This window comes from Elgaria multicarinata, chromosome 16 (assembly GCF_023053635.1).
Source record: "Elgaria multicarinata webbii isolate HBS135686 ecotype San Diego chromosome 16, rElgMul1.1.pri, whole genome shotgun sequence".
NCBI classification, from domain to species: domain Eukaryota; kingdom Metazoa; phylum Chordata; class Lepidosauria; order Squamata; family Anguidae; genus Elgaria; species Elgaria multicarinata.
In genome coordinates, this window is record NC_086186.1 from 7880536 (window position 1) to 7901985 (window position 21450).

General features: G+C 46.5%; 2 protein-coding genes across 2 annotated transcripts in view; one reads left to right on the plus strand and one right to left on the minus strand.

The window, feature by feature from the left end:
- MYO1E (myosin IE) overlaps positions 1-13517 on the plus strand; it is a 103518-nt gene extending 90001 nt beyond the window's left edge. The window contains exons 24-28 of the mRNA XM_063142692.1: positions 5647-5804; positions 5903-5995; positions 8316-8517; positions 11247-11416; positions 12336-13517. Coding sequence (XP_062998762.1) covers positions 5647-5804; positions 5903-5995; positions 8316-8517; positions 11247-11416; positions 12336-12412 — 700 coding nt within the window. The 3' untranslated portion in view covers positions 12413-13517. The remainder of the gene's footprint in view (positions 1-5646; positions 5805-5902; positions 5996-8315; positions 8518-11246; positions 11417-12335) is intronic.
- A 1627-nt stretch (positions 13518-15144) lies between these two features.
- On the minus strand, positions 15145-20468 carry CCNB2 (cyclin B2). The gene is given in 6 exon segments (XM_063142622.1): positions 15145-15349; positions 16566-16676; positions 17433-17573; positions 18293-18529; positions 19848-20006; positions 20211-20468. Coding segments are annotated over 6 exon segments (1053 nt in total). The 3' UTR covers positions 15145-15202.
- Between the last annotated feature and the right edge of the window lie 982 nt (positions 20469-21450).

The following is a 21450-nucleotide window of genomic DNA, read 5'->3' on the forward strand; positions in this document are numbered from 1 at the left end:
TTTTATATTTGGGAGACCCAATCCTCCCTTTTTATGGCTTAAATACCATTTATTCTTATTTACCCTCGCTTTCTTATCTCCGTTACAATATTTGTTTATAATATTTTGCCAACTTTTTATCTCAACTTCTGAAATTTTTATTGGTAACATCCTAAACACAAAATTAATCTTAGCTAAAATCTTCATTTTTATTAATGCTATTCTTCCAAACCAAGATAGATTTAATCTTTTATATTTTTCCTATTTTTTCCAATTTTTCTAATACCTCTTTTTTTAACCTCGTTAAATTCTCCTTTTCTAAATTGTCTAAGTTTTTTGTAATTTTAATTCCCAAATATCTAATCTGTTCCTTAACTCTCATTTCTATTCCCTTACGTTCCCATTCCTTTTCTTCCTTCTTAGTATGATTAAACAAAATCATCTCTGATTTGGACCAATTTATTCTTAATCCTGTAGCTTCTTCAAATTCTCTCAATTGTTGTTTAATTCTATCTATTTTTCTTATTGGATTCTTAATAGTCAATAGGGTATCATCCGCAAACATATTCAATTTTATTTTCCTTACATCTCCAATTCCTTCTATCTCTCCATCATCTCTTATTGCGTTCGCCAATACTTCCATAACCATTACAAACAGGACCGGCGAGAGCGGACATCCTTGTCTTGTACCTCTGGCTAGTCGTATCTTTTCAGTGAGTCCATCGTTTACCACCACTACAGCTGTATTTTGGGAATATAACTGTTCTATTATAGTTTTAAATTTATTTCCAAATCCCATTTTATCTAAAATAATCTTTAATGCCTGCCAGCTCACACAGTCAAAAGCCTTAAAACTATCCAATGCCAAAATTCCTGCCTTGATCTTTGATTTTTTTATCGCGTGTATTACATTTAAAACTCTTCCCACTAAACTATGCATCTGCCTCCCCGCCACAAATCCACATTGATCTTCTCCTATATATTCTGATATAAATTTAACCGTTTAGCCAAAATAGATGAAAATTTTTTAGCATCTTGATTTATTAATGAAATAGGTCTATATGAATCGGGGATAGTCAAATCTTTGTCTGGTTTTGGAATTAATATTATCAATGAGTGTTCCCATGATTCTGGTATCTTCTCTCCTTGTAATATAGCGTTGTAAAGTTTCAATAATTTCGGAACTAAAAACTCCGTAAAAACTTTATAATATTCTGATCCTAAGCCATCTGCTCCCGGTGATTTACCCACTTTCAAATTATCAATTACATCTTCAACTTCTCTTTGAGTTATTACCTTCTCCATTTGCTCTTTATGTACTATTTTTATTCCCTTCTTTATATACCTTCCTATATAATCCTCCAACTTCTTTTTTTGAATTTCTTTACCCTTATATAATTCCTGATAAAATTTCTGAATTTTTTAAATTTTATCCTTCATTGTATGACAATAATTCCCTTGATTATGCTTCAATGCTCCTATTCCATTTCTCGCTTTTTCCTTTTGTGTGAGTCAAGCAATCTAGAATTCTTATTGCTATTTTCAAAATACTCCCTTTTCATATACATTAAATTTTTTTGAACTTCCTCTAAATTTAAATTTTCTAATTGTTTCTTCTTAGCTTGTATTTCTATTAATTTATATTTATTTTTACCCTGCCAATATTCTTCCTCCAAACTTCTAATTTCTATCTCTAGCTTCTCCTGCTCTGCATACTGTTGCCTTTTTAAGTTGCACATTTCTCTAATACAGATTCCTCTTACTACAGCCTTCATGGTGTCCCAAACGACTGACCCAGCTGTTCCTCCCTTTTCATTGATTTCCCATGACTCTGACAATTCCCTCTGAATTTTTTCTACCACTTTATTATATTTCAATATTTTTGTGTTCATTTTCCACCTGTACGCCTCTTTATAATTCTTCTTAATTGCAAATTCTTAACTTAACAATGCGTGGTCAGTTACCTTTATTACCCCCATTTCCATTTTACAAATCTTAGTTGCAAAATCTTTTGAGACAAATATATGATCTATCCTGGAGTATGTATGATGAACTGGGGAGTAATATGAGAACCCAGGCTTAGCCCCATTAAGTAGGCGCCAAGAATCCACATAATCATTTTCTTTTACTAATTTATTCAATATAGTAATATCATTCCTCTTTTCAACATTAGTGGGGTTTGACCTGTCCCATCTATTATCCATAACCATATTAAAATCCCCAGCTAAGATAACATACCCCTCCTTGAATTCTTCTATTTCTTTAAATAATTTTATAAAAAACTCTCTATATCTCTCATTTGGGGCATAAACATTAATTAATGTATATACCTTTCCTTCAATTTTACCTTTTATCATAAGATATCTACCACTATCATCCTTTTTTATGGTTTCTAATATAAATCCACTTTTTTTTTAAATCAAAGTGGCCACTCCGGGTTTTTTTGAAGTCCCCAATGACTTTTCATAATAAGCTAACCACTTGATCCTTATCATATTTGCATTCTCGAACCCTTGATGTGTTTCTTGCATCATTATAATGTCAGATCCTTCCTTATTAAACATTTGTTCTATTCTCCTCCTTTTCACGACTGCCCCCAAACCTTTAACATTAAGTGTTGATACTTTTATTTTTTTATCCATATTCACCCTTTTGATGTCTCTTCCGATCCCTTGTGCTCTGAAACTCAAATTCACATACATAAAAACACAAACACCATAACAAAACCCTCAATCCCCTTACTCTAACCCATACCATCCCCCCTCCCCCCACCTCTTCCCCCCCCCAATCCCCGTAAGTCTAACACTCCAGCCATCTACTTTAGGGGGAGGGGGGGGAGGCAGTGCTGCGCCTGGCCGGCAAGGTCTCTATGTTTAACATTTCTATCTACAATTATCTCATAATACAGTTAACAATTCTATTACATCCCAGATGCCCCAGCCTCATCTCCTCTCCCACCTGTTTCAGTCACACTTGCTTCCTCATACAGACCCAAGCTCTTCAACAACTCCTTACCCTGATCCAAAGAAGTTACTCTGTGCTCCCCCCTACCATATGTAAATCTTAAGAAAACAGGATAACCCCATGAATATGTAATTTTTTTTTCACTAATATTTCAGTTATTGGCTTGACACTGCGTCTCCAATTCAGTGTGTGCTGACAAAGATCATTATAAATTTGCACTGATTTGCTTTTATACTGTAGCTGGGCCATAGATCTCAGTTTCTTCATAACTTGCTCTTTTTTATAGTAATTGCCAAATTTCACCAAAATATCTCTGGTAGCTCCTTTGTAATTTTGCCCCCCCCCCACTCTATGGACTTGGTCCAATTCGCATTCCTCTAATTCCAAATCAGGCATCATCTCTTTAAACCACTTCAAAATTATATCTCGCAAATTTTCTCCTTGTACTTGAATTAAATGTTTTATGCGAAGTGATGAACGACGATTTTGATCTTCTAAGGCTATCAGCCGTAATTCGTGGTCCTGGAATTGCACATTAGACGATTTTTCAAAAGCCTCTTGTCTCTTCTCGATCAGGTCTGCTCCTGCCTCCAAATCCTTTATACTCTTGACGTTCTGGGTGATTTTATCAGCTAACACAATCATCCGCTTATCCAATTTTTCCATTTGCTGGTCCATTTTTTAAAAAATGATTGCATTGTTTTCTGCAATAACACTCTTGATTTCAGCTAAGGTGGCTGGCTGGCTGCCAGCTGATTTTCCACCTTCGGCCATTTTAATCTCTTCTGTTGCTGTGTCTGTATCTTCCTGCTCTTCTTCCGAAGCCAATTTTTCCAGATGGGGGAGGTTATGATTACTGGGTCGTTTCCTTGACCACGTAACTTTTGCAATTTCATTTTTAATCTTTCTTTTTATATTCGACATAGGGCATAAATCTCCTTCTTGAATCCCGGCTCCCCTTCTTGCCAGGCTATTTTTATCTCTCTGTGCTTTTCAATACTTAATAACTCTTTCTTCTCTGGGGGGGTGGGAATTTCACCACACATCAAGACAGCATTCACTGGGGGAGACCGAAACCACCATAAACATAGTCCCGACAGCACCAAACAGCCGTCTCCCCGCCAAATGCTGCAAACGCTCCAAAGCTGCAGTCTGCCTCCCCCCCGCCCTTGATCTCAAATTAGCACACCGTCCATCCGTCAGTCTGTGCCTGGGTTACTTTCACTCTATAAAGCCAGTGTTTTACAGCTCTTCGCTTTCCAATAAAAAGTGAGATTCACCATAAATCAAGTCCACGTCTCTAACAATAACAAACCATTAACTGCCGTGCACTTCCCGGCACCTAGCAATCAGTTTCACTTTCCACAGAGACGTTTCTCCAGCCGCTTCAAATTTCTCACTTTTAAATCATTTCAACTTTGCACCATTATCAGCAACATCAGCAATTAATATTCATAGTCCTTTTCCATCGTGTTCCTTTGAAATTTATGCCCTTTTAAAAGGAGATAATTGACTTTTCCGGCATGGCCGGTTGGAAAGTTAAGAAACTCTTACCAGCTTCACGGCCGCCAAGCTCCGCCCCCCTCACTCTCCAACCCTGAGCATCTGGGAAAATGCAACAAAAACAGAGATTTGGTTTGCACGGCATGACTATATGTCTTGGGTGCAGGTTATCTGAAAGACTGTATTCTCCCATATGAGCCTGCCCGTGCTTTGAGGTCTTCTGGGGAAGCCCTTCTTTCAGTCCCACCATCTTCACAGGCGCGCTTGGTGGGAACATGGGAGAGGGCCTTCTCGGTGGCTGCTCCAGTGCTTTGGAACTCTCTTCCCGGGGAAGCTAGACTGGCTCCTTCCTTGATGGGCTTTCAGAAGCAGGCTAAAACTTGTTTGTTCCAGCAGGGCTTTGGAGAATAATCTGGCCCTCCATCTATGTTAAGGATTTGTAAAATTGTCATGTATTTTAAATGTTTATGTTTTTTATATTGGGTTGTTGTTGTTTTTGACATTTCTTTTCCTAGGTTTAAAATGTATATGTTTTAAATTTTGTAAGGCTGCCTTGAGGCCCAGTATTGGGCAAAAGGCGGGATACTACTACTACTACTACTACTACTACTACTAATATAATGACGACTACCCAGGGGTTGCTTAAACCATGGGTAGTCGTGACTGCAAAGGAGTGAACAAGTGTGATGCCTCTCACCCGCTTCTGCTATGCGAAACAACCCAGGAATTGGGTTGTTCACTGTGATGCCCAAACCTGGCATTTTGGGTTGTTAAGGGAGAAACAATCCAGTTTTAAGCCATGGTTTGTTGTTGGGTTAAAACTCTGGGTTGATTCTCACTTAACAATCCCGAATTCTGGGTGCGGATGTTATGGCAAGCGTTCCTGGGTTGTTTAGCAAAGTGGAAACGAAGCAGGGGTTGGCGGGAGGCAGTAGGCTCGCTCATTCCTACACAGTAATAGCTACCCATGGTTTAAACAACCCATAGGAGTCATGATGTGCGAGCTGGGCCAGAGATTCTTCAAAATGTCAACTCCGCTCCTAAGAGGCAAGACCCAGTCTTCGGTCCTCAGCCTGGGGACACTGCTCCATTGGGAGAATTCCAGCTTTTCTGCTATGTTAGGAAGTCCCCGAAGGTGTGAAAGGGAGGCTGACACCCCTTGCATCTTACTAACTGCATTTTCTGCTCACTGTGTGCCAGGCTTGAAGTGAAGTTGAAGAAGGAGAACTGGGGGCCCTGGAAGGCCGGAGGATCGCGCCAGGTGCAGTTCAGCCAAGGCCAGGGAGACGTGGCCATTCTCAAGCCAAGTAATAAAGTGCTGCAGGTCAGCATTGGGCCTGGCCTCCCAAAGAACTCCCGTACGTATGAAGCTCTCCGAGGTCACGAGGGGGAGGAACAGCAGCACAGCCTGTGCAGCCGGTCCCAGCTTGAATGATTTCTCTGCGTTGCATTGCAGGCCCCACCAGAAGGAACGCGACCCAGAGCAGAGGCTATTCCAACCGGACACAGGGCCATACCTATCCCCTGAGGGCTGCACCGCCTCCTCCGGGTGAGTGGCGGCTTTTTTTGGGTGGTTCTTAGGATTTATTTCTTGGCAAACGGTGCTCTAGTTAGCGGTCCAAATCTCATGTCCATCATGGAAAAAAGACTTTTGCATTTCCCTTTGATGGTCTTTTGCCATCTCGTGAAGACATTTCTTTTCGGCAAGCCCTTGGGGCTATCAGGCTTGTTTTAACTGACTCCGTGAGAATGAGGTTGATCCATTAACTTTATCTATTGAGGCTTATCTTAACTATGAAGTTTATCTATTAACTTTTTAACTTGGGGTGTTGGTTTATGCAAAAGAACATGCAAAGAGCCCTGTAGATCAGACCGAAGGCCTATTCAGGCTAGCATGCTGTTTCCCACAGGGGCCAACCAGGTGGGTTGATGGGGCCTGGGGCAGGAGTAATTTAGGGACCCTGCTGCTGTCCCCTATGAGGCAGAGCCAGAGACGTGGAAAGAAATCCGGGGGACCATATGTGAGCATTCCAGCTTGCACCTCTCCCTTGTCCTGGGAACAAGTCGGCTTTTCCGTGACAAGGACAGCTAGGTAGAGAGAGTTTAACTTTAAACCAAATAGGACAGATTGCTCAGCTGTTACTGGTCCTTCGAGTGATTATCAGGGCATTCACACATACGGGGTTGCGCCTGTGCAGAGCCCTCAGCATCTTTGAGGTTTCAGGCAGGAATGCCCACCCGATTCCATGCTCCTGGTCAAGGGATGCAGCTCCTGCCTTCTTGCTCAGTTTCCAAAGATGGCCGCAGAAGTGGCCCAAAAACATGATTAGGCAAGTGAACACCTGTAGAAGAGAAGGGTGGAAGGGGGGGGATTGTATGAATGCACGATGACAACTCGAAGAACCAGTTACAAGTACACAACCTGTCAACCTTCGTGGTCTCCATGCGGCACATCTATGGGTGAAAGAACAAGTTTGGTGGGGCAGGTGGTCCCACTCATCAAGAGGTAACGATGCTCGCCCAAAGGGGGCATCGTCCTGCCGCTGTGTCTTGAAGCAGTAAAATTTGACAAGCGTGTAACGGCTGTGGCCAAGTGGCAGCCCTGGAGAGGTCACGGAAGTGGTGACCCTCATGCAAATGCCACTGAGGATTTTATTTATTTATTTATTTATTATTTATTTTATTTATTTAAGGATTTTTATGCTGCCATTCAGCCAAAAAAGGCTCTCACGGCGGCTTACAAAAGTATTTCTTGACAGTCCCTGCCCACAGGCTTACAATCTAAAAGACATGACACAAAAGGAAAGGGGATTGGGAGGGAGGAGGAGGAGGAGGAGGGGAAAAAGGAAAGCAAATTCAGGCACTACAATCTTAGTTGGAAAGTTCAGCAGTTACAGGTGACAGCAGGAGGGAGGGGGCTCTCAGCTGGAGCTGGACCCAGGCACAGTGGAGAGGTGCCTGGCTGCTGCTTCCTCCCTCACTGGTGGCCTCTCCAGAGACAGTTGGTAGCAGGAGGGAGGGTACTCTCAGCTGGAGCTGGACCCAGGCACGGTGGAGAGGTGCCTGGCTGCTGCTTCCTCCCTCACTGGTGGCCTCTGCAGAGATAGTTGGTAGCAGGAGGGAGGGGGGGCTCTCAGCTGGAGCTGGACCCAGGCACGGTGGAGAGGTGCCTGGCTGCTGCTTCCTCCCTCACTGGTGGCCTCTGCAGAGACAGTTGGTAGCAGGAGAGAGGGGGCTCTCAGCTGGAGCTGGACCCAGGCCCGATGGAGAGGTGCCTGGCTGCTGCTTCCTCCCTCACTGGTGGCCTCTGCAGAGACAGTTGACAGCAGGAGGGAGGGGGCTCTCAGCTGGAGCTGGACCCAGGCACGGTGGAGAGGTGCCTAGCTGCTGCTTCCTCCCTCACTGGTGGCCTCTGCAGAGACAGTTGGTAGCAGGATGCCTTTGCCCTGGTCAAAGGTGCCCCCTCGCCCTGGGTTACAGGAGCTGAGCTACTGTAGCACAACTGGAGAGTCCCTGACCCCCACACAGAGAGCAACTGGGGTGGTGGGAGACACTGGCTAACCCTTAATGTGGGAAGAATCATAGAATAGCAGAGTTGGAAGGGGCCTACAAGGCCATCGAGTCCAACCCCCTGCTCAATGCAGGAATCCACCCTAAAGCATCCCTAGGAAGCAGGATGCTTGACTAAATAGACCCATCTTGGTCTGATCAGGCCGGGCTGCTCTTATCTTGGGAAGAGAGGAAAACTATTCAAGCAGCAAGCTGGGAAATGAAGACTGGGGGAGGAAGTATGAAAGAAGGCACCTCTTCCCTTCAGCCTAGGTGGAGGGCGTGGTGCCTCTTGGGCTCACATCTCCAATTACTTCTAGGTCTTCATCAGAACGGGGTGATAAAAATCCCGCACCACGCACAGCAGCCTCAAGGCCTAGCGAGCCAACGAGCCAGTCAGAAAAGCCTGTACACGACCATGGCGTGCCCACCCTTGCCACAAGTCTCCAGCGGATCGGATAGAATTTCCCAGCAGCCAGACAGCCTGGACTTCCTCAAAGTGCCGGACCAGGGTGCAGCTGGGTAAGCCCCACGTGATGCCCGCTTCAGAAGCGTCCTGTATCTGGAAGTGGTTAACCAGTTTGTCTGGAGGCAGGTAGCTGGTTCTCAACTGGTGGAGGGCCGTGCTCTGAGTCTCTCTCGTTTCCATCTGGAACCTGCAAGGCTCAGAGCGACACACGAGTGAACTGCAGCAGAGGGCCGGTTGTTCTGTAGAGCTCTTCTGAAGGGCGTCTTCTGTCGAGACTATCACCTTGATGCAGGCTGGTCACGATCCATAGAAGGGTACATGGCAGACTTCGTTCGTAGCTCCTTGGATCTGTCTGGGCAGCAACAGAACCTTGCTGTGTATACATTCCAAGACAAATATGAAAAGTCTGGTATGCAGCAATATTCTATCGCATTTTGCTGTCAGTTGTTTTTTTTTGCACATCCAAACAAAAGAAGCTGCTTGACACAGAGAGTATTGGTCCATCTGCATTCAGTTACTGTCCACACCAATTATTTATTTATTTATTTATTTAGAATATTTATATACCGCTCCCCATTGAAAAATTTCGGAGCGGTGTACAAGATAAAATGAAAATGAAAGCAGAATAAAACACTTAAAACAAATTTTAAAAGAAGCAAATACAGAGATTCAAGGCTGCATATTAAGGAAAGGCTTCCTGGAATAAAGATGTTTTCAGGAGGCGCTGAAAGGAGTACAAGGTTGGCGCCTGCCTGACCTCCAGAGGCAGGGAGTTCCACAGGAGGGGATCCACCACGCTGAAGGCTCTTCCCCTGGTGGACTCCAATCGGAGGATGGATCTAGGTGGAACCATCAGGAGCAGACCATCAGATGACCTCAGTGACCAGGCAGGTTGGTAAAGGAGAAGGCGCTCTCTCAGGTATCCTGGTCCCAAGTTGTTTAGGGCTTTGTACACAAGTACAAGAACCTTAAACCTGGCCTGGTAGCAAATAGGCAGCCAGGGCAGTTCCCTCAGCAGAGGAGTTACACGCTGGAAAGGGGCAGCTCCAGACAACAGCCGAGTTGCAGCGTTCTGCACTAGCTCCAGCTTCCGGAGCAGCTTCAAGGGCAGCCCCACATAGAGCGCGTTGCAGTAATCCAATCTTGAGGTTACCAACGCCTGTGCCACCATGGCCAAGCTATCCCTGTCCAAGAGAGGCTGTAGTTGGCGGACCACCCGAAGCTGGTAAAAGGCACTCCGTGCCGTGGTGGTTACTTGAGCCTCCAACGACAGAAATGGGTCTAAGAGTACCCCAAACTACGAACCTGACCTTTCAGAGGCAGTGCAACCCCATCCAGAACAGGCAATGAGCCTGTCTCCCGGATTAGGCAGTGGCTGCCCAGGTTTTCAAAAACGGGTCTTTTCTAGTCCTGTCTGGAGATGCTAAGGGTTGAATTTGGAAACCCTTTTTGTGCAAAGCAGGTCTTCTGCCACTGAGCTGCAGCCATGCCTTAAAAGCGACACAAACACATAAATGCCTTGTACAGATCCAAGCCGTCAATCCATCTAGCTTCATGTTTTCTACTAATCTGACTGGCAACAACTCCTCAAGATTTCCCCCCAACATCCTTTTTTCAAACTGGAGATGTTGCGATGGAGCCTTTTGCGTGCAAAGCTGGCTCTGCCACTAAGCTACGGCCTCCCCTCCGCCCCTGCCCCTGCCCGCCATATGCATATGTTTTAGCCCTTGCTTTTTATTCAGTCAGAGGGACTGAATTTTACAGAACTGGGTTGCAGAGAGAGATACATTCAATTGGTGGGGTATCTGAGGCAGGTTCTTCTGCCGTTCATGGATTACACTGGAACTTAAAACTGTTTTTGCTGTCAACAGGCAGGAAAGGCTCATTCAGAAGCGATGCGGCTTTTTGGCCCATCGACAAGACCATCATTGAGACCTTTTTTCTCAGCGATGTCAACTCTTAAATATGATTAAGCGTATTAAAAGTAAGCACGGGCTATTTGAAATCAAGCATCCCAGCATGCCTCAGCGACAAGCATGCTGGGAATTGTAGGACTTTTTTCCTGTCTAAACATGCATAGGATTGCATCTGTACAAATCTAAGAGACTCAGAAGCTGTTCTCCTGGGAATGCACCTTTAGGCCGTGGGGGGGGCTTCGCTTTGCAAGATGGCCTGCAGTGCCATCTAGTGGTGTTTTCTGGGTGACTTTTCACTTGCACGCTTTCTGACACAAGGCTAACTGTTGTTGCACCAGCCTTCCTCAACCTGGGTCCCTCCAGATAGTTTTGATTGCAACACCCATCATCCCTGACCATTGAATTAAAACCCAACTTTGCGGGAAGCAGCAGCCACATTTGACCCCATCCTAATTATAATGGCAATAACAGAAACAGCAAAATGTTGGAATGCATTTTGGGATACTAGATGGACTTTACACACATATTTCAGTTATCTTTACAACCCTGTGAAATAGGTTTCCTTTAGCATCAACTCATATTGCAGGTGGGGAAACTGAGAGACGGTGGCGTCCAAAGACTTGCTGAGATGAAATTGGAGCTCTGTGGCTCACATGCTTAGCTCAAAGCAGCTGCTTTTTCTTCGGTGCTCTTGTAATATGTGGTGTGTATGTGGTATAGGAGAGATCTCATACATATAATTGATCGTTGTTTTCTCTAATAAATATCATGCAAAGTTTTAGGAGGTTTTGTTGCTCTAACTGCCCAGGCGTGGAGGAGAACGAAGGATGGCCGCAGAGCCTAATCACTTTCCTGTGTCTCTGTAGTGCTCGCAGGCAGACTACGAGCCGACCCCCGCCTGCTGGGGGCAGGCCCAAGCCTCAGCCAAAGCCAAAGCCTCAGGTACCTCAGTGCAGAGCGCTGTACGCCTACGATGCTCAGGACACAGACGAACTCAGCTTTAATGCCAATGACCTTATTGATATCGTCAAAGAAGGTAAGGTGGTCTCCCTGGTCAGTGTCAATAAATCTATTTATTATATCTTGCCTTTCTGTCTTTTAAAAGACCTCAGTGTGGCTAACAAAATCAGTAAAACATTGCAGCAAATCAAAGCGCAATAGAAGGAGTATCAGCAACAGACTCAGGAGGAAAAAATCAGTCATGAGACACAAATCATTATCCTACCAGGGCCCACCAAAAGCCTTTACAAAGTCTGGGTCTTAAGAGCATGGCAGAAAGCCATCAATGACAGGAGCAGGTGGGCCTCTTTCGGGTGGGCATTCCACAGTCTAAAGATGTGACGGAAAAGACCTTCTCCTGGGAATCCACCCACTCTCAGAGGGCTGGTTTATTTACCTGCCCAAATGAACGGACTACATGCACCAGCACCCTGCTCTTTCAAATCATTGTTTATTAAACTAAGAGTCCTTGCTTAACGTGATGTCCAAATGCAGTCACGGTCTTTTACAATTTTGCCATTTGATAAATTTGATAAGTTTTCAACTACACGCTAGATCGTTTGTACCGTTCATTTTCACTGGAGGCTTGGGAGTTTTGCCATTTTTGTTACAAATTCCGTTCCGCTTGCATGAGAGCTGCATTGAGCAATTATCATTACCGCTTTTGCAAAATAATGGGACATCAGGTACCAATGAAGTAAGATCTCACAGTGGCAGTAACACAACTCATACTGCATTTAAGTTGAACAAACAGACTACGATTACTTGGATTCTATTCCAGTGCTGTTCCAACAGGGCAAATGCCCGCTCTCTGCTCCAACCGTCGCTTATAAGAATCGCTGCTTGTTTTCTAAACTGAATAAGTTTCTTGCCTTGGAGTTTCCACAGTGAGAAGTTCGGAGAGTGGGTGTGTTGCGCCATCCACGGGCTTAACGTCCTTCTGTCTTCCTTTCCAGATCCCTCAGGCTGGTGGACAGGCAGGTTAAGAGGAAAACAAGGACTCTTTCCAAATAATTACGTGACCAAGGTGTAATCCTGCAGGCTGAATGGCCCTTCTCGAGCACCAAGTGCAGCGGAGATGCTTTCTGACCAACGCAATCTACTTGTAAAGCTACAGTTAGTTCTTTGCGGCGTCTGTAATCCACGGCCGTCACTTCATCAGTGAAGTTAAGAAGGTGGACGACGGGCACAAGAAAACCTCTGTTTATTCTCCAAGAAGCCAAAGCGCATGTGCCCCGCAGCCCCCCCCCCGAGATACCAAAGGAATTATTTATTTTATTTAACGCTTTTTTTTCTCGCATGAAGGATGAGGAGCGTGTTTAAATTCCATTCCATTCATTTCTTAAAATTCCGGAAACAGCAAGGTGCTTTGCGAGGACTTCGGAAGAGTTACACTTTTTCCCCCCCAAGTGCCTTCAGTTGCTCCGGTGACTCTCTCCTAAATTATATAACACAGTAATGGCATTATATGCACATTCCCTCTGTTGGTGACTCCGCAGAGGAGCACAGTAATAAGTTATGCTGCTACCTGCCTTAGAAATGTAGGTTTTAAACATTTTTATTTCTGTTGGAATCTTGTCACTTTCTCCCTGCCTCTCTCCCCCCCCCCCTTCCTCCCCCCACATATACTTTAAAGGCATCTCATCAGTCTTGTCCAGATTTGCTTGTGAGCCACGGGGACTCCAAGAAGATGGTGCGACCAAAGGAAGAGACAGTATTGCATGCTGTAAATGGTTCACATGGATTAATGTGGCTGGTCCATGTTGATTTTTTAATTATTGCTGTATCTCTTGGGGAGGGCATCTTCCCGGCCTCACCTCTCGCCCCCCGAGGAAACGGTAAACGAAAATAAAATCACATAGCAACGTACTTCCAAAAAAAAAAAAAAAAATCAAATAAGAAGTAAGCCTATATGAATGTACACAGCAGTAATCCGCTGTACTTATCCATAAAGGTGGCTTGATTAGCATTTTGGGGCGAGGTACTTCTGCGTATGCACTATTAAGGGATAAAGTCAGTGTTAAGAAAGCTTCAATTAAGCCCAGCTGCCCCCCTCCTCAGTCACGGGAGTTGTTGCTTACCCACGGCACATCCTCAATTTATCCGTTCTCTTCTCAACTGCCATCAATAAAAACATAGGAACTGCTACACATCCGTGTGGGGCTTTGTTTGAGGTTGCTAATGCTGCCCTTTGAGCAAACCAAGGGTAAGTGGGGATTTAATGGATATAGCATTTCACAAGAAGGAGAAGACAACTTTCTTGGAGTGGTTTGGCTTAAGAAGAAGATAAAGATCTCTGTAGCAAGACACTTTCCCTCTTAAGAACCTAAATACCATGTCTGCCCCCCCTCCCCCATGCAAAGTCTTGGACTGGTCTTGAGCTGGTCTTGGACCCCTACAATCAAGGCTCCAGCTGCACTCAGGTGTTCCTCCAAACCAGGAGTTGGGAGGATAATCAATGATCCCTGTCCTTCCAAATTCCTCTTGGGGCTTAGTTACATCTTGTTTTAGCAGCAAATTATAGAGCCTGTTCAGACAGCATGCTGAACCATGGTTAGGCCACTAACCCTTTTGCAGGAAAAGGTTAGTGAGTGTGTTTAAACCATGGTTATGTAGCCACCATAGTTAGGAATGGTTAACACGACACTCTGAGCCATAACGTTTAGCTCAAAATGCTTAACCGCTGTGGTTTAGCGTGTCATCTGAACAGGGTCGTAGTTCGATTTAAGTCCAAACCAGCACACTATGCCTTTGAGCAACCCCTCCCCCCGAAAGTCAGGATTGCAAGCCATCATTTCCAGTTCTTGCCTTCAGCAGCTTTCTTCACCTCAATTTATCATCTGCAAATTGTAGAGTAAAGCCGGGGGGGGGGGGGAAGGGGGGAGAGCGTTGCCCAGAGATTCTCATTTAGAACAAGCGAAACATTTCAAGCGAAGAGAGGGAAGTATATTGAATATCCTTTAATATGGCACTTTCAAGTGTCTCTTCATGCACAAACACAAAACAGCAAAGCTGTGACAAGAGTCAAGCACCTGAAGATTGAGCTCTCCTTAGCATTTCATTCCAACTTCCCATCTTTATACCGTTTGCTTTTAAACAGCAACACCGCCTCATTTCTCACCAGTTATTCTCGGTAGCCAGTCGAGCTGTAAAATGCTAAACAACTGACCCAAACCATCCTCCCTTGCCTCGTGAACGCAGTCCTGGCTCAATTAATCAGGGTTTTTATTAAACGTTTCTCAAGTACGGGGCACAAAAAACATGGTAATCAGTAGACACAGGTGAGGAGGCCTCACCTGTAACCTTGCTCAGTTTCTGGTGAGAGCAGCAAAGACAGAGAGTTAGAGAACAAGCAAGTCATGTCTGGCCAACTGAACACACGATGGTAGGAGCAGCATTTCTAGCCCATCCTGATAAGGCTATTGAGTATTTTATAAGTCTCAAAAGTGTTGTGGGCTCAGAGTGAGCAAAGCGAGCCCTTTCCCCGGTTCTTGCTGGCCTCAGGTTCACACTGAGTCTAATCATCCCAATCTGTGTAGTGACAAAGTTCCGCTTGCTACCTCCTCGCGAGAGAGGGAAAAGAATTGCTACCTTGTGGGCTAGGCTGAACTTGGGATACATTGACACGCTGAGCAAAATTTTGCTGACATACTGCTTTTTTTTTCTTAACTCCTGATTTCTCAAAAGTGTGCCCTTAAAAACAGGCATTTCCTACAATACCTTTATTAAGTATATACAATACAGAATCTTAGTCTAACTCTTGTGTCCGTCTTTAAAAGGCCTGAGGAGGCTGCATCGAGAAGGGCACTTTGTCTTTGACTGATCACATAGAACATGGCTTGCACTCACATAGTAGCTGCCTGGATTCACCCAGCAAACAGGCTGCACGGTCCTTAATGGCGCTGGAGTTCAGCTGAGGGATGGTGCTAATCCTCAGGAATTTGCTGCTGGAATACTTCTTCTTGACTGCCTGTCAGGGGTTTGAGGGACAAAGATGGGCTGCTTAAAGGCTTTTAGCTTGCTGCAGTAATTCAGCAGACCTGCTTGCTTTGTTCCTGGGAGAGAAACATACGCAGCGCTCCAACCCACCTATTTGCAGGTTGACAGCAGCTATTATCAGCATCTAGTGCCTTTGCTTTTATGAAGGCAGAAGAGCTCTCAACTCCGTTGACAATTAATTCAGTAAAATATTGCTGCAAGTATCCCTCGCATGTAACATCGAGGGGTAAGAAGAAAGGGAGAAGCAGCAGAACATTTGGACTATACAGGCTTCATCAGATATTTCGAGCTAAGAGTCCTTCTGGCAATTATCCTGATGCCAAAGACCAACGATACAACCACCCCCTCCCTTCACCTCGATTTCCATTCGTATTTCACAATAAGCCTGTGTGCACCAGTTGCTGGGGAACATGGGTGGGAGGGTGCTGTTGCACCATGTCCTGCTTGTTGGTCCCTGGCCGGCCACTGTGTGAACGGAGTGCTGGACTAGATGGACCCTTGGTCTGATCCAGCAGGGCACTTCTGATGTTCTAATCCTTCCTTGTGAGCAGGTCATGGGGTCAGGCCGCTCACAAACCCCCTCACCCCACTCTTTTGGGGAAGGGCTGTAGCTTAGTGGCAACTGTAGCTTTACAAGTCCCTGCTTGCATGCAGAAGGTCCCAGGTTTAATCCCTGGCATCCCCATATAGGGATGGAAAAGGTCCCTGTCTGAAGCCTTGGAACGGCTGCTGTCAGTGTGGGTAGAATAGAGCTAGATGGCCCAGCCCTCTGCCTAAGGAGGCCTCGATGTTCTATGAACCCCTGCTCCCTTCTTCCAACCTTACCCAGTCACAGGGCAGCCACAGCAAGCTCCAAGCTCTGCCCAGCCCAGTCTACGGGACTCAGAAGTCCTGGGGAACTACGTTTCCCAGCATGCCTTGCATTTGGGACATGAACTGCCCCACCACCAGCGAAGAGAGGGCAGGAAGGCAGTAGCAGCAAACACCAAAGGCAAGTTGAGCCCAGACCCAAATTTCAAAGGGTCCAGGCTTGCCTCACAGTAGGTCCAGACCTTAAAGGTGGAAGGGAGAGCTCACATGTCAAGTTCCCCTCCTTCGAAGTCTCACACTACCCCAAAGGCGGGATTGCCTAGGTCTTTCCTTCCTGTTGTGAGGCACAGTAGACGGGTGCGGGGGCGGATACTTACAACTTGTCTCGTTAGGTTCTTGTTGACTCTCACAACGTTCTTGGCGATGTGCTCCATGACAGGGCTCAGACTCTCCTCTTCGTACCCCGTGTAATAGCGCAGCTTGAGGTTCTGCAAGAGGGTGGCTGCCGTCAGAACCCGTTTCGGGGGCCCTGGCAACAGCCCCCTTGCTGGCCTCACCCACCAGTGGCGCCCAAGAACCCCAACCGGGCAGGAGAAGAGCAAGGGAGCTGGCAAAGCCTTCCAGACTCTCTGTGCGCCAGAAACAACTTGATGTAAGTCAGCCTTCCCCAATTTAGTGCCCTCTGGATGTGTTGGGACTACAGCTCCCATAATCCACCAGCCAGCAGAGCTCTATAAAGTAGTTCCTGCTGCTCGTCGGGCAGAGGGCCACCGTTTTATAGAGCTGGAGGGGGATTTGTGGGCCATCTACTCCAACCCCTTCCCCTGCTCGATGCAGGGAATCCAGAGCTACAGCATACCCAAGAAATGGCTATTCAGAGCACCGAACCCCCAATCCAGCCATAAGGACTAGATACTTGACCTAAAGAAAATAAGGTAGTAGGTACTTGCTTAAAAAGAAATGAAAGACACTAGATTCAGGGGTCCGAGGCTGTGGAAGTTGAATCTTGCACATACCACCAGCCTGTGTTTGCACAGTGTAAGCTGGCATACACGTCGTTGGGTTTTGCTCCCAGGTCAGATGGAGACACAGAGCTTTGGAGCTGAGCCATGAAGAGCGGGAGGCCAGGAACACTGTGGCTTCCTCTTCGTGGACTCGGCTTCCAGTCACAGTTACTTCAGACGATGTGGGCTACAGAATGCTTGGAATACTTTCCCACAGCCCTGCGTTCAACCAAGACTCACCCACTGGCCTTGTGACAAGACCTTCAGAGACAGGCAGAGAGCCGCAGCAGCAATCTCCGAAGGATTATAATGGACCATCTCGTAATCCAGCAGGGTCAATTCCATCAGGTATTTTGCTAGTAGGTACGATTCAGCAGACGGCTGGCAACACAAGAAAGGACTCCCATGAGATTGTCCGACAGGACCGAATCTTTATGACACCACCACCCAGCTGTGCTTCGAGGGTTCCTCAACCTTTGCTTGCAGTGAGGTTTGTAACAACACCTAGAGGTGCTTTCCCCAAACTGGGAAACACCAGATGTTTTAGAGTTAAATTCCCATCAGCCTCAGCGAGTATGGCCAATGGTCAGGAATGCTGGGGGTTGTAGTCCAAAACAAGTGAAGGTCCCCAGGCTGGGGAAGGCTGGACCCATTACTTTGTATGGAATGCAGTCCAATCCAGAATCAGAAGAGAACCACATTTGAGTGTAGGAGCTTCCCAGCCCTATGCCAAGCGTGGTATAGTGGCTAAAGTGTTGGACTGGGAGTCGGGAGATCCGTGTTCTAGTCCTCATTCGGCCATGGAAACCCACTGGGTGATTCTGGGCCAGTCACAGACTCTCAGCCCAGCCTACCTCACAGGGTTGTTGTTGTGAGGCTAAAATGGAAAGGCGGATTATGTACACCACCTTGGGTTCCTTGGAGGAAAGAAGGCGGGATATAAATGCAATATTAATATTATTGTTAAGAATAGTAAGATCTGAGCGCCTCCAATACACAATGTTGGATACCCCTTCTAAAACAGGTTTTTAAGATGTCCCCTTCCCAAACTGTTATACTAGACTCCAATCCCAGCCTAAATTGCCGGCTCATGGACTTACGTCAGAAATTTTGGCTGCTCTCCTCAGGAAATGGAGTGGCAGTGGCCGGCCCAGGACAAAGTTAAGCTCTTTAAGGATGTTCTGCTCCATCGCACGGATCTGAGCGGCCTGGTATGCTCTGTCAGTTATGTAGACAAAGTCCAAAATACTCGGGGCATAGATCTCTTCGTATTTCGCAGCCAGGAGCATCGCCGTGACGCCGACCAACTGGAATTCCTTACGGGGGACAGGCCGGGCCTAGTGCGACACACAGACGTTTGGGCCTATCGCGCCACCGTCGGACACGGGCTTCTTTTTCGCGGTAGTGCGGTTGCAGTTCTCAAGGAACTAGTCAAGAGGCTGGTTCCTATGACCAGGTGGATGTTATTACAGTTTTGGTTATGAGGGCATCTTTGGGGGTCAAGACAGACAGAGGCTCTCCGCCCCCCCACCCCACACACAATAGTCCCAGAGGGACATGTTCTGCTATTTGGACCGTGCTAGAGGTCTACTTAGACCTAGCGAGAAATACAGATCATACCAGCAGTCAGTTCCAGTACACCTTTTTCAAAGCACTGATTGGGCAGAAACTAATCAATCATGATTCACTCTGATCTCCCATTGAGAGAGATTTAGGCCCGGGTTTAAGTCTCATGACTAGGCCATCGTTTCAACATCAGCCAGCTTCCCAGCCCAAGGCCTGCAGGGGCCTTCGGCCACTCTCAGGGCAGCCCCTCCCCCGGTGTCCCCTTGGCCTCTCCTGTACCTTCTGCCAGCAACGGGGCACTTTCCCACCACTATCAAGCTGCTCGGCGTAATGATCTCCAAGAGGCCGGTCCCGCTACTTAGGCTTTGCCAGAGGTGCAACTCCCAAGAGGCTAAATTCTCCATGGTTACACACAGTTTTAATTGTTTTTAGTTGCTTCTAAACAAAATAAATCTACCGGTTTTAATATAACAGTTCCATACATTTTTGGCTATGTATATTATTTATGTTTACACTGGTCTGATTTTATCTGTACGCCGCCCTGTGATCCCAATAATATAGGGTGGGATACAAATGTTTAAATAAATAAATAAAATACACAAGCCCTCTGGAGCCGTTGAATGCCTCCAGTTCACTTCTTGTTCTTGAGGAACAAGGAAAGAGTTGTATACGCAGTCAGGCGCGTACACGAGTTCGGAAGCCCAACAACAGAGCGGGCTGGCTGGAGTAGCCTAGCATCCTTTCGAATGCCGCGCTCTGTGGTTTGGCTCTGAGCTTACACCTGCCCCTGCTTGCCTCCTGCCTGCCTGCCTGCTGTCCTCAGTCTGCCATGAGCTGGTCAAAGCTCAGTAAAAGCACCAGAGGCAGAGCAAGGTGGCTGCTGCTTAAAGGTGAGGGGGCCCTCAACCTCAAGAAGAGGCTGCTCACTCCTGGCTTGGAGCTCTCTGCCCATGCAGGTAGGAACTTCTTCGCTGGCTCCCGCGGAAGCAGTAGCACCTTGGTGCTCAAAACAGGAGGCCGAAAGAGAGTTTCCTGTGAAGTTACACAGCTCAGGTCTCTCGGATGTGCTCTGGGCCACCACCAGCTTACTTGCAAGAAGCGATCCATGATGGTGACGCACATGTAGAGGGTCTCCTGCAGCAGCTGGAACCTCGCATGCACCTCCACCAGCCAGTCCACCAGAATGGCCCGCATGCGCCCATTGAGCTCTGTGCCTTCGAGGTACAAGGGAAACACGCACTGCTGCACCTGTTGAAGAGGGACGGCTTGTTTCAGAGCACGTCCCATGCTTGAGAGGCTTGGGAACAGGCCGAGGAGAAGAGCAACCAGAGCGGCGGAGCCCTGCTGGACCAGAACACAGCCCCGGCACAACAGCCCATGTCCAGCGGTTGGCTAGACAAAGCTTGCAGGCCCAGTGGAGGAGCAGCGGGTTCACCCCCCTCGCGTAACTACCTCAAGCTGCCTCAGGTAGCGATAGATGTCCTTCACGTAGTCACTGCACAGCTGGGGGTCCTCCCCGTCATCTGCATCAACGTCTTCTACATTGCTTTGCATCATCTCAGAGAATGCTTGGTACAGGTCCATTTCCATAGGGATGGGAACGGGATCCTAGTTTTTTAAAAGGGCGACAGCAGGAGCAAAGCCAAGACGCTCGGCGTGAGGTTCCGGAGGCCAGCTGCTGCCCCACAAGAAGCTGCGGCACCTGCACATGAGTTGCCTGACCGAGGTCACTTATGCCGCTTCCCCGGTCTGTCAAGAACCCAGCCCTCGCCTTCTTCCAAAGAACAAACTTGCAAGGTAGCTTTCTCAAGGATGCATGGAAAGCTTCTGGACTCAACAGGGGTCTGAATCTACACATGTCTTTCACTGACTGAGGATGGTCAAACTTATGCATTGGGGTCAAAAAAGTTGTGAAACCTTTGGGGATCAAGGACTGCATGTGTAACGTATAGAAAAATAGCATGTGTTTACAGCACATACTACTGTGACTTGCAAAGGGCACAGCTGCATCATTTTAATTCTCGTATGTTTGCTTTATTCATTTAAAACATTTCTAGGCTCCCTTTTAGGGCAGAAAACCTCCCATGGCAGCTTGCAACATTAACATTCATCATCATCATCATCATGTAAAAACATGATATAGTAATAAGGTAGCAAACATTCATAAAACAGACACCAGCAACAAAACATTACTAAAAGCATACAGTATAACTGCAGCTATAGAGCAGCTCAGTCCGGTAAAACATAGTCAGGGGAAGGCCAAAGAAAAGAAGTAGATCTTCTTTGGATCTTTAAACTCCACTTCAACTTGCAGAGGGGAGGGAAGAGATGGGCAACTGTGTGTGGTGGAAGAAGTCATAAAAACTATCTAGGGAAAAGCTGAACCACAGCCAGGCACCCCCAGGGACAGATGAAAAAGGAGGACCGCAAAGAGGAAGCGTGGCAGACATACAAGATAGAAGAAAAAATGAACTTACAAAAGGCTGAAGTAAATTTACCTCCAGTGCAGACAATGGTGAAAGTTGCACGTCTTCAATATTAGATGGTTTCTAAAAATGTCTAAATATATTTATGTCCCTGTTCTGTTCCCCCCTGTCCCCTCCTCACACCAGGCAGGGAAGCTCCGTACCCATAGGGAGGTTTTGATTGAATTTCTCCAACGATAGTGCCCTGTCCCTGCAAGAAATATCTT